The 13638-nt window shown below is 47.2% G+C and overlaps 1 protein-coding gene across 1 annotated transcript in view; it reads right to left on the bottom strand.

Annotated features, from left to right (window-relative positions):
• PDE2A (phosphodiesterase 2A) overlaps window positions 1-13638 on the bottom strand; it is a 233275-nt gene that overhangs the window by 86725 nt on the left and 132912 nt on the right. Inside the window, exons 9-12 of the mRNA XM_061552360.1 lie at window positions 11963-12015; window positions 6783-6857; window positions 4891-4932; window positions 663-731 (exon numbers count right to left, since the gene is read on the bottom strand). Of these exons, the coding sequence (XP_061408344.1) occupies window positions 663-731; window positions 4891-4932; window positions 6783-6857; window positions 11963-12015 (239 nt within the window). The remainder of the gene's footprint in view (window positions 1-662; window positions 732-4890; window positions 4933-6782; window positions 6858-11962; window positions 12016-13638) is intronic.

Genomic DNA, 13638 nt, shown 5'->3' on the forward strand with positions numbered 1-13638 from the left:
GACGGACAGCGACAAAGAGGAGTGGTGGCAACACACATCGATGGATTGGGCGGACAAAGGACCGAGACGCACAGACAAACCAGTGCGAGGAAGCAGGCAGAGAGACATTGGCACAGAGACACTTTGTAATTGTAGCGAGAAAAAGAGGGAGGGAGAAGTTGTGGAACAGAAATAAACAATATCGGTCCATCCGGGGGAAGGTTTGTTGCTGCTTGCTACTGCTGCTGCTGCTGTCAGCCGTGCACTTTAAAATAGATCACTTTTCACGAGATCTCATTTCTCCCCAGAGTAACAGAAGAGAGAATGGTGCCAAGAAACGGGGGGGTGGGGGAGGCGGGTGGTGGAGCCTCTTAGAAACGTCTCGCGATTCGCAGCGCCACCACGCAACAACAACAACAACAATGGCGGCGGTGGCATTCACGTTGAAACACCGGGAGAGAAACAACGCCGGTAGACGCCGGGAGAGGCAATTAAAGCTCACACACCCCGGAATTACCTTGCACAGCCGATGTTTAATTGGGTGCCATTAAAAGGAGAAATCATGAAGTCGGTGGGGGGGGGGGGGTGACGACGACTTCGTCGGTAATTGAAAAACAAAACAAAAATGTCCCCAAGAGACGAACGCGTGGTGAGGAGCTGATGCGGGGCTTTATGAGCCTCACCTGATTAATGTCTCTCAGCGTGATGGATTTCTTGTTTTCCACCGCCACTCCCAGACGACCGAAGTTGAGCTGCACGGGACAAAAGAGAAATCGAGGCAAATGTGTCACGGAAAAGGTTAGATTGCAGCGCTCGCCTTGGAGCATGTTTGCTTTACTTGATGGCGAAACGGTCAGCTTGCAAAAAAACTGAAAGCTCAATTCGCCTTTCTCTTCCTACTTGTTTTGTTTTTGCGGCACTTGTCTTTATTCTTGTCCGTAATTAGTCGCAGGTAAGCAACAATCAAACGCCTTCAACTTCGGGGTAGCGTCACCGGTGCCAAAGCGTGGGACAGGGCACCGCAGAGCAGCGACGGAGGGAAGGATTTCATTTTGCCAGCGCGTAACGTGAGAGAACCATCCTTATCTTCGATCGGTCAACATCGCATGTGTCCCCATTACTCAGTGAGACCCCGCGAGATGAAGTGACAAATGGCAAAACATATTTGAGAGCCGTTTTGGTGCAAATGAAATACGAATTATATTGCCTGCTCTGCACGACATTTGGGTCAGAAACGTTGGCAACGGCAAAGCAAATGGTACGGAAACTGGAAAGTGCACAAAGAAGCGTGGAGGGGTGGACGCTTGGAATCACACCGAGGGACACAAAGACGAACACATGGGTTTGGAGAACAAACGCAGATCGAAGACCATCATATTGACGCTTTATGAAATTCAACGGGCTTGGGCAGGACGCGCCGGGAGAAGAGGTGAGGATGGAGCAATGTGACTTTCTGACGCTGCCCTACTGGGCATCAGTGAGAAATAGCTTTCTAGCTCATCGGATTCCTCCAGGTAAATAAATGTTGTTTTAAAATCCTTTATATTAAGTTCGCTTGCTTGCGTGCTTGCTTGCTTGCTTGCTTAGGACCGTGCAAACCTTTCGGTCGTTTTTTAACCCACTTCCCGTGATCCAATCGAGCTGACATTTTGCACACAGACTCGTTGTGCGAGACAATTAATGTTCGTGAATTTTTTTCCCCAAAATTTTACACTGTTTAGGGAAAACAAATTAAATATTTAATTACCAATTGTTTAATACTGGCATACAATCATCTGACCCATAGGTGGCAGCCATCTCAAGCCAGAGGACGAGAGGACTCTAGCCGCCACGCATATAAAGGATTTATAGTGAAAAACTTTGTTTTTACGGGTTATACTTATTAAATCCTTTATATTAAGTTCACTTGCTTGCTTGCGCGCTTACGACCGTGCAAATCTTTCGGTCGTTTTTTAACCCACTTCCCGTGATCCAATCGAGCTGACATTTTGCACACAGACTCGTTGTGCGTGACAATTTATTTTCGTGAAATTTTTGTCCCAAAATTTTCCACTTTTTAGGAAAAAAAAAATGTCATATTTAATTTAAAATACCAATGTGATAAAAATGAAACTCTTACTCAAGAAAAACAGAAATGAATAATAAAATAAAACCGATGCCACGCATATAAAGGATTTATAGTGAAAAACTTTGTTTTTACGGGTTAAATTTTTCTCAATATCTGGCCTGGCCCTGATTGACTGTTTGTGTAGGGGACCGGCAATTCAATGCTGCTTTCCGCACTTGCTCTCCCTTGCTCAGGTGCCGCTGTATTCCTGCTCGATCTCAAGCAGTCATGAGCTCGTGGCCAAGGTGATTCTGATGCTAGTAGCCCTTGCCCAGGAGACGGTGAGAGGTGGTGACGGCCTGGGAAAACCTTCGTCCAGAAGTTCGATCATTGCTGATAACAATGTTGACTGCATTATAGGAGGAAGAAATCACTCCCCACCCCCCCCCCCCCCCCCCCACTTAGTGATTCAGGGTTGTGATTTTATTAATTCCTCCTTATGCATTCCTCCAGTCTAAATAAAGATTCTGATTCTGAATGTTAGCACCTCAAGTGTCTGAAGGGGATTAGATGCATTAATTCCATATATTTCTTTAAAACGACTTTTTGTGTTTAGTTTGTTGTCCTTTTACACACCTCCAATTAGCACAGTTGGCAAGGTACGGTGAGAAAAAAGTCCAACATACGTACATACAGCGTATACAAATAAAACACATCGACGCTCATAGACGCGATGCGATGCGTCAATGATTCGATTCCACCGTTCCACCCTTACGACGCAATCAACGTTTTACTTGCGCAGAACAGGATCTTCAAAAATCAACGAAATGGAAATGAGCGCAAATTGATCCTCTCTGAACCGGATTTCAACACAGGTCCCCCAGAGACGCATGTGTTTTTGGTTTGTAGGTTTAAGGACTTTTAAGCCGTAGATCCACCGAGGAAATCTGTGCGGCAGTTCTTTAAGGGATACACATCGGCAGCTTTGAAGTGTCTACGTTTCTCTCCTCTGTGGTTTTGCAGCACCAGAACTTTTTTGTTTTCCCACGACAGATTTGTAATTGCTTTCACGAATGTCTTTACACTCTGCAGTTTGTGCGATAGCAATAATAAACTTAAGTTAAAATGTGAACAAAAACATATAAGAACAGGCTTTACTCTTTCTGGCAAAAAAAAACAGGGGGTGTTAAGACGTTCAAACACCGAATAGAAAGCTATTTCAAGGCATCAATTCTTGCATTAACCATACAAACTTGGGGCAAAGCATGCCAACAAAAATGCTCTGATAACACTGGTCAACACAGGTTTTCTGGCATAAGGTATTCCAACGGTTTTAAGGTAATTTTGGGGTGCTGATTCAAAATCTGGCACCGGGTTTTCTGTCTATCACATCAGGTTTTTGAGATATCAAATATTACATTTTCAATAAAAACTGCAGAAGAAAAATATTAAATAAATGTGGATATCTACATAAAATAATATTATAAACACACTATCATAAAAATACAGCACCATATTTTAACACTAAAGCAGTCACTGACGCGCAACAACTTGCAATCATAAGTGACAGAGTTAATTTCGGGTAAAATCAATGAAAATGGGGTATGCCGATAGCATAAAAATGAGATGTGATAGAGCAAATCTGAGATCAGATTTGGAATCAGCACCCTGAAATTAGTCTAAAACAGCTGCAAAAGTCCAGGCCAGAATTTTGTTTTTTTGTTGACCAGTGTTATATATACTTTGTCTTTGACACGGATGGGTCTACACCAGCGACAGCCTTCTTTGTGGCCTAGTCTCACCAGAAAGCAGCAAAAGACAAACAGTAAGAAAGGCAATGCAAGTCTCAAATTATTAATAGCTGGGGTTGAGCAGTTACATATATATGGGACCCTTTTGCCAGTATCAAAAGGCCACAGAGTTAAAAATAACGTACAGCCCTTTGACAATCTACTGCTCGATTTAGGCTTCCGCGTGATGTGTAAGTCATGGGGGCTATTGCACCATGTTTCACCATGCTGGTCAGTGGCGAATTGCCCGATGATGCTGGATGTAATTACCAGCGAAACGTCGTACTCAAAAAATTGTAAATGTTGTGGATTCACTCTTCAACACACCGGTGGGCTAAAGCCGTGAACTTTTTTGTTTTTTGTCAACGTGACGCTTTTTTGCTGATTGGCCGTGTCGGGTGGTGGAGGGTTACGACACATTTATAAACAACGCGATCTAACCCAAAAACGTGTATTATGAAGGAATGCGGTTGGGGGGGGGGGGGTAAGGGCTCAGGACGGACTGGTTCAGATATCGCTCCCCAGTAATGTTAACTGTGTCCGAGAATTAAACTCAGGGCATCGGGTTCATGGGGCGAGGGTGGGGTGGGTGGGTGGGTGGGGGCGGCGCTAACCACTGCACCACTGCCCCTCCAATAATTTGTTTATCTCGCTGCTCATTATAGCCACGGTGACCGATTTCTAACGGAAACATCACTCGCCTTTGAAGCTCGGCCCGTCGGCCAGTATTATGCCCGCTTCACAATCGCGTTTGGCTCGCACTCTCCGCGATGAACACACAACGATGAACGGGTCACACGCTCCGCGATGAACACACAACGATGAACGTGTAACACGCTCCGTGATGAACACACAACGATGAACGGGTCACACGCTCCGTGATGAACACACAACGATGAACGTGTCACACGCTCAACGATGAACACACAACGATGAACGTGTCACACGCTCCGTGATGAATGCACAACAATGAATGTGTCGCCGAAGCAAGACGCTCGTTTTGCAAACGAAGCGAACGTCCCGGTCACCGTGCATGGGGGCAAAAATTCTGCGCCGGCGGCGACCCGAACTTACCGGAATGCTGATTTCTTCCTCCAGAACTTTGTCGCCAACAACCTGAAGAGGGAGAAGACAAGCTCGCGGAGATTGGTACACGATGCACGCTCACACTCCGCTCACTAAACAACAAACTCTGGTTCTAGATTTGAAGCTTTCGTGACTGCAAGGATTCATACTCTTAGTTTTTTCGGTAAAGTCAAAGGCTAAACATTTTTTTTCTCAGCCCACGGTTCGATTTAGAGCTTTTTTCCCCCCGCCCTTTAAAGCCGTAGACAGCATCTGAATAGGAACCACCGGGTGTTTATTTAATTCGTATCTTGCAACAAAAGGATGGGGCGAAATAACGATGAAGAGAACATCAGAGAGTCCGAGGATAAATACAAAAGAGTTGGCTTAATTATGTTTACAAACATTATTAGTGAGGCTTAAAAGATTTAATTTCACACACACACTACCACCCCCCCAAAGCATTACACCATCAGTTATGCATAGTCACTGTTCGGTTTCGTTTGTAAGGTATCATTAATTCGGCGTGTTTGTTTTGCGTGTTGTTTATTTTGTCTGCTTCATTGCATTAGTCTAAAGGTACGCAAACTCGGCATGGTGTTTGCATTTAATTTGTCCTTCACTCTGAAGGACCATTGCCTGAAACGTCCACCTAACGCAGTCCAAATTATTGATTAATGTTGTGGGTGTATTATGAGTCGCGTCTGCGTGCCACAAACAACAATACAATGCCTTAATTTTTTTATCCCTTACTATTTTTGTCCTTTGCGTACAGAAAACCAATATGTTCACTACGTGTAAGTTAACCTATTAATAACAAATATTGATGCATTTGTTTGTACAAGAAACGAACTCCGTTATTCATATCCCCGAGGTTGCGAGGCTCCAGAATTCCCGTTCTGAAAGGAAACCAACGAAAAAATGTCGGCAACGCCTACCGCCAAAGAAAACGTCTCTGAAACATAACCTCGTCGCATCGTTTGGAAATAGACAATCTAAATGTGTCCTCCTCCACCCTCCTCCTGCACCCAATCGTAACGTCGCTCTCTCCCCAGTTCTTTACAACAAAACGGCCGCAGCCAGACGGCCCCGTGGATTTGTGCGCCCGTTCCGGCACCAAAGGGTCGAGAAGTCGCTGCGCCGAACGTGCGGATCGCCGCAACGCGAGCAAGCGGCGACCTCTCCGAGCGAAACTAAACCCGCGAGAGCAAAACCTGCAGCAGGAGCCCGGCCGGCACGTCTGACACATGGCCCACGGCAAACGACGCCCAGCGCCTCTCGCTCGCCGGCGGCGCGTGGCTCAAGGGCGACCGGGAGGCACGGTCAGCGAGCGAAAAATATCACCACATTTCAAAATGAATTAAATCAATGAAATAATCTACTTTCAATAATCCGCGTAAAAATGTGTCTGTCGCAAGGTCGCCACTAGCAGAGCACGTGCTGGACGTGCCCATGGGCACGGGGCCAGGCCTGGCTGCAACTCCTCACGGATGGGGGTGGAGGGGGCAGTAGAGCTGCTGTGTGTGGGGGGGGGGCAACCATCGCAGTGAGTCACCGACGGCGAACTTGGGTGGTGTCAAAGGGACATCTGGTGGTGTCAGGGCCCAGCACCCGCCGTTTGCCACACGCGCTGCGCTGGTGACGACCTTGCGCTGCCTCACCGTGACCTGGCTTCGAGAGGTTGCGCTCTCTGGGGGCTGAACACGGCCGCGGGTGCGTAACCGTCCGCAAAGTGACGCGTCGTCTGCTACGCAGCAGACGCTGGAGATGTAGTTCGCAAGAGGAGGCCATCACGTGCCGGGTTTCATTGTCCAAATTTGTTAAATTTGATAAATTACCCCCCCCCAACCCCACCACGTCCGCCCCACAGCATGTGGTGGTGCCGCCTGCGCCATCCGCACCTGGCAGAAGAGCTGGTTGGCATCCTCCGAGACGAGCAGCAGGCAGCAGCACTCGGACTGCGTCTCCTGCTGCAGCTGTGTGGGGGGGAAGCAACACCGCAGACAAGGGGAGGACGTTACCACCGTGCGCGGGCGTGAGCGCCATCGCCGCTGTGCTGCCTCGCAGCTCTCCCGTGCGTTGTCGGGTCGTCATCCCACCGCGTGTCGTTCGGAACGACGTCCGACGTTTCACTCCGTTCGCCGGGAGCTTTTTCAGCAACTCGACGCAGTTGGCTTAAGAAGAAGCTGCGAGCACGTGGAGCGAAACGCCGGACACGGTGGCGAACAGCGCGCGGTACGATCCGAAATCGCGTCGGGTAGATGCGAGGGGAACATTTTTTTCTTGCTCCGTGGTGCATGCCAACTCGTGAGTCGGAAGAATTTGTTTCAGGAGGGTGCTGCTACGTCGTGATGTTCGACCTCATGTGGGTGGAAAGTGAGGAAGCTGGAGAAAACACAAGCTTGCAAAAGGATGTCACTTTAAAGTACTGCACGGATGGATGAAAGAATCCACGGCTGTGCTGTCATACTTTTGTCACCTGTCCTCCTAAAAGGCCACGTCTACAATGCCCCCAGAATTATCACGCATTTTTGCATCCAATTGCTAACGAGGCTCAACCCTTCTGAGATACATCACAGCAATTTCATCGTAGGCAATAGACTGGTTCTCAGCTCTGTCCTCTCATCGACTGTGCCATCTGAGTTCCATCACTGCGCGAAGGTTTTTGCGTGCGCGTGTTTTTGTTTGTGTGCCAACAATGCTACTCGGTGGTGGGCAACGTGTCATCGGCCGATAAGTGTCATCGCCCGTCTGCGATTGTGCGAGATAGGGTTTGGCGACTCAAAAGTAATTCTAGATTTGAAGTTTTCGTGACTGCAAGGATCCATACTTTTTGGTTCTTTCGGTAAAGTCGTGATTTAATTTAGTTATTTTCATTTTATTATTTTTATTATTTTTATTTTTCATCTACGTGACTTTACTGAAAGAACCCAAGAGTATGGACTCAAAGGTACAATGGCAAACAAGACGCATGCGCAGAGGGTACAATACCGATTTACAAAGCGTAGCATTTTGACGATATCGCAAGAATCCTGCAGAATAGGCGAGACATGCACATTGACAAGGCTTGGGAAGAGAGGAGGAGTTAAAAATAAGAATTGGAGGTGGTGAAGAGCTGCAGGGCAGAGTGTGAGGTAAGGAGATGATGATGATGATGATGATGCTTTGATAAAGGCACAGTTCCAGACACTTCAGAGAGAATAGAAAGTCACTCGTGGCCAGGGGATAAGAGGATGGAATTGAGCCTCGACTTAAACCAGAGGTGGTGTCTGTGCAGCGATAACCGAATTGCAGCAGCATTTACAGCGGGGATTACTCTCGTGGGGTAAAAACAGGAGTTATAGAAGAGTAGCAAGTAACAAAAAAATGTTAAATGACAAATGTTCAGTTTAGTTTCAGCTGAATGTTCCGGCCATTAACCCCACTTCGTAAAAATGACTTTTATATTTTTTTTGGTGATTCATGAAGAAGAAGAAAAAACTGAATCCAAAGTAACGACGGCGACGAAAGTGGGGACATTAAACGATTCGGTCACAAATCTACGAAAGAAATCTCCAACACGAGAGCGAAAGCTGAAGAGCAGGTGGGGGATAAAGGCCCTTAAGTTTTTGACAATTCGCCCCTCTGAGCTTGGAGCTCAGCGCAAATCTCGTGCCCATGCCGGAGCGCCTCGATACATCGATTTTGCTCTCGAATTCGCCACCACGTTTCAAGAAAACCGCGGCCCAATGATTGCGCTCGAGTCACGGGGGCGCTCCCAAGCGTGACTGGGTGGGGGACACGGGGATCACGATCCACGGTGGTCATAGGAGTATGACAAAGACAGAGATCCCCCATATAGCCTTAACAGACTGCGGGGGCAAGTGCTGTTAGCGAGCACCTATGAAGGCCGGAACGGTACACGAGGGGGTGGGTGGCCAGCACCACGCCCGAACGCCTTTGTCTCCCTAGTGGCGATGTTTACACACCGCACTGGGTACTCATTTGAGGCTGAGTTGACCTAGGGGAGGCCCCGGGATCGGTTCAGATAATCGTCACTGGTGTTGGCCGTGAGCGGGAATCGAAACCGTGTCGCCGGGTTCATAGCGCAGCGCGCTAACCGCTACACTACCGCTCCCCACATAGTATGACAAAGACAAAGATCCCCCATATAGCCTTAACAGACTGCGGGGGCAAGTGCTGTTAGCGAACACCTATGAAGGCCGGAACGGTACACGAGGGAGTGGGTGGCCAGCAGTCACGCCCGACCGCCTTTGTCTCCCTAGTGGCATTGTTTACACACCGCACCGGGTACTCATTTGAGGCTGAGTCGACCTAAGGGATGCCCGGGACCGGTTCAGATAATCGTCACTGGTGTTGGCCGCGAGTGCAAATCGAACCCGTGTCGCCGGGTTCATAGCGCAGCGCGCTGACCTCTACACTACCGCTCCCCACACACGTGTACACACACACAACCCGCATCAACCGCTCCCACCCTGGCCGCTATTTCAGCACGGAAGACCCAGCGCGCGCACGCACACGCGCACACTCCGCCATCCGTGAAGAAACCCCGTAAATCTCAACAGATTTCTCAGTAACACCCCCCCCCACCTACTCACCCGCCCCTGCTCCCACCCCGCCCTCTGCCCTTGCGTGTTCCGTTCATCTGCCGCACGCTTCAGTGCCGTTTGTTTAGGCAGCGGCATTTACAGGAGGGCTCCACCACCGAGCACGTGACTGGCAGTTTTACGAGAGGAGAGCCCGGCGTTGCTTCGCTCCGGAACGATCGATTTTGCGATAACGACGCAAGTTCGTCCGCAGACCTCCGTGCTGCTATCCTGGCCAAGGGAATAAACTACGGATTCAACAGTCCATACGCGGGGGACTGGATTTCCACTTGGATTTTAATAAACTATGCGCAAAAAAGCTTACTGTGTCGGTATTTTGAGACGTAGCTCTTTAAAACAACGAGACACCAGCGCAGGGCAGAAGGTATATATTAAGACGGAGGGTAATGGAAGGATGCCGTGGAACGAGATACGAGGATAGTGGACACGACTAGAGAGATGGGGAGTACTTGGAACAGCCAAACCCAGATAATAATGGGACATTTTTGCTGAGAAGAATATGGAAATCTCTGGGTCTCTCTGTAATTCTATGAATCTCTGTGTAAGGCTATGGATCATGTCAGTGTATGTGCATCTATGAATCTCTATCCAAGGCTATGAATATCTATTTAAGGCTATGGATCATGTGGGTTTATGTGCATCCATGAATCTCTTTGCAAGGCTATGGATCATGTCAGTGTATGTGCGTCTATGAGTCTCAATGTAAGATGATGAATAATTTCGGAGTATGTGCGTCTATGAGTCTCTATAGAAGGGTATGGATCTCTATGTAAGGCTATGGATCATTGCAGTGTATGTGCGTCTATGAGTCTCGTAAGTATGCACAGTGGATGCGACACTCGAAGAGGCACAGTAGTAGACTCACACACAGAGAGAGAGAGAAATCCGAGCAGCGGAGCCCACAGAGTAATGGAATTTTTCTGGCTCGGAAGAAGGAAAAGATTATAAAAGCTATGGTTGGGCATATTCACGTTCAGCCAAACGTGCACAATGTTCTGGTTTATTAAATTAGTGCCATTATTGCAGAGGAAGAGAAATTACTGCCTAATTGGAAGAGTGGTTCGTGGAATGTTTTTCGTCGTTCCTGGTTACAAAAATGAACTGGGCTCTAAGACGTTGCTGGAAACTGCTGGGAGTCAGGATCGCAATGTGTGACTGTGTCTTTGTCTCTTGAAATACTTCAGTTACTTGTTTATTTATTTTATCGGCCAATACAAATATAATTCATGAGCAAAGTGACGACACTCGATGCACAAATATTACATTGTTTTGGTGGAATTCTAATACTGAATTTAGTTTTTTTTTTACCAGAATAATATATAACACAGGTGCTTGCTCGATCCACCTATTTTAATGCAACATCATATTATTATAATCATTTTCTAACTGGGTAATATGGTCCTACTCGGCAGTGGATAATTGCATTTCTGATGTTAATATTAAGACATCTGTTTAAGCCTCAAAGGCACATCGACTCCGTATCCCAAAAGAAATAGGCACATTAAACATCCGCCTCTGTTATTCCACCACTACCCTCTTTTCATTTGGTTCTCATTAGACAACCAACACATTCTGTTTGCTCAAATTACACGCGTAATGTTTGCAGGCGGATTTATTGCGCAAAATATTCAGCATTTTTTTCTTGTTCTCCTCGCAAGCCCCCCCCCCCCGCCTCCAGAGTGGTAAGCAGAGAAATAAAAAAAAATCATGCCTGTTGACACTGGCCACATTCTGACCCAATCAACATGACCACACATTCAGCTTATTTGAGCTCTCTGGCTTTGGCAAAGCTAAACTAAACTACGATTAAACAATGTTTTTATTTTATTTTACTGGGTAAGGGCCACTGAGCCACGGAGCTCTTTTTCAGAAGCGACCTAGCCACAAATGATGGCTCAACGAAAGTGGCTTTTCGTGTGGAAATGTATAGCAGCCAAATGCTCTAAACGCGCGTTTATTCTAAATGTGGAGGAAAAAAACCGGAGGACCCGGATAAAAATACACTCTGAGCACGTGGAGAACATGCAAACTCCAAATATACATGGAGGTTGGGATCGAAACGACGAGCTTCTCTACAGCAGGCGAGGGAGACAATATCTCGCCCCCACAAAGAGCGTGGTACACACAATGTGGTGGCCACACGGCGTGAGAGGAAAGCCTCGGAAGGGGATCACGCCTTCCAACTGCTTGCGAGCAGCACACCTTTACGTGTTGTTCAGTCTGATCGTTGCCAGCCTCCACGTATGTTCCTGCTGCGATGAGGCGTTCTCATCATTTTACTGACGAAGAGTTTTGGATTTTTTTTAGAATAAAAAAATAATCACAATAATTTCAAGACAGATTTTTAAAAAAAACTACATCCTTTAAAACACGAAATGTAAGCGTTGAATTGACATCCCGGCTGGGTATGGGTGTGCTATCTGTGCCAAGGTCGATGTGTTTTGGGTTTTGCTTCCCATCGCACGCGTACTTACAAACTGAATGACCTTCAGCTGAAGGGAGGCCGCGTCGAGGTCATAAAGTTCCCCTGTGAAGAGAGAACAGGACGAGATGCAGCCAAAGTAGAAAGCATCGACACCACCACCTTGAATTTCCAAATCACACCAAGGAACAGAAAGACGCTTCGTTCCACCTTCAGGAATTCATCACGCCAACGCTGGTCCGACGGCTCCGCCCACGAGCCAACGTTGGCCCAACGTTACACTTTCACCGTTGGTTGTGCTTTGGTGTTCGCGAAGCTCAGCGTGGATTTGAGCCACGACAGGGCTTTGATGGGTTGCTCACTGCGCATGCAACGGGTGTTATAGGCCGCTGTTGGGTTGTGTCGCGTTACGGGCCACAGAGGACTGTTGTTGTAACTCCGCTTTGCTGCCAAGTCTATGTCCATTGCGCCCACCAACCAGCATTGACCAGCGAGGCGAAATTTGGTTCGTACAACCATCCCATTATTGACACTACGTGAGGAGCCATTCATCCAGCAGTGGAGTGAAAACGGACTGAATTTTTATTTTCTTTTATTGTACACTTATATATTAAATATATGCCTCTCTGACCCCACGATGAACCTGCCGCACCGTTTTGTACAGTGCAGTTGCATTTAAATGCAACATAAATGGAAATTGTAATCGTATAACTGCGCCGTAATAGCCCGACAGGGATGTGCAGATGTCAGCGATGAAGACGCACGATGTTACGTGTGCCAAACAGAAATGCAAACCATTAAATTATAAGCGCGGTAGTCAATTTTACGAGTGTGTTTCTGCTTATAAAAGTAATGAATATAACAACCGGACAATATCGACGTTAAAAAATTTTGAAGAAAAAAATGTTTCGACCATAAAGCCGTGTTCTTTACTAATTTTTAGAGGGGGGGGGGGGGCGCTTTCGCTGATAAGACATCACCGGTGCGAGGGCTGCCAGACCATTTGAAACCGCTGGGTTTGACAGCAGCAATGAATATAATACCTGGACAATATCGACGTTTAAAATTTAGAGAATTTGACCATAAAGCCGTGTTCTTTACTAATTTTCAGAGGGGGGGCCGCTTTCGCCGATAAGACATCACCGGTGCGAGGGCGGCCACACCATTTGAAACCGCTGGGTTTGACAGCAGCACGACGGGTGCGGCAGGGGCCGCACGAAAGGCCACCAGTGGCTCGCGGGCCTTGAAATGAAGACCGCTGCCACAAAGCCTTGGGACTTTCTAGGCCAGAATTTCTAAACTTCAGTCCTCGCGATGCCTCCACGGCCCCGCCTCTTAGTGATGATCAATTTCCAAATGCACACGGAGGCCCCCTGCACACTGCACGCACCTGATGTTTGGTAACTATGTAACACGATTTTTGTTTCCTGGGTTGTAAGTGTTATTTTCTAATTGCTTATGCCTCAAAAGTATTGATAATGGCTTTTATTCCCCACAAACGTTGCGTTAGTGACCAGGACTTTACATGAAGGAATGACATAAATGCACACCACGTTTTCTCATTGAAAATAGGTAAATTTTTAAATATCACTGTTCTGGTCACAAAAGCAAAGTTTGTGGGGAATAATAGCCATTTTCTGTACTTTTGAGGCATAAGCAATTAGAAAATAACACACTTACTACCCAGGAACAAAAACATTTTTGTGTTACACAGTGAATCACGGAAAT

The sequence above is a fragment of the Lethenteron reissneri genome, chromosome 16 (assembly GCF_015708825.2).
Source record: "Lethenteron reissneri isolate LAM-NWPU_2019-01 chromosome 16, ASM1570882v1, whole genome shotgun sequence".
In the NCBI taxonomy this organism is placed as follows: Eukaryota; Metazoa; Chordata; class Hyperoartia; order Petromyzontiformes; family Petromyzontidae; genus Lethenteron; species Lethenteron reissneri.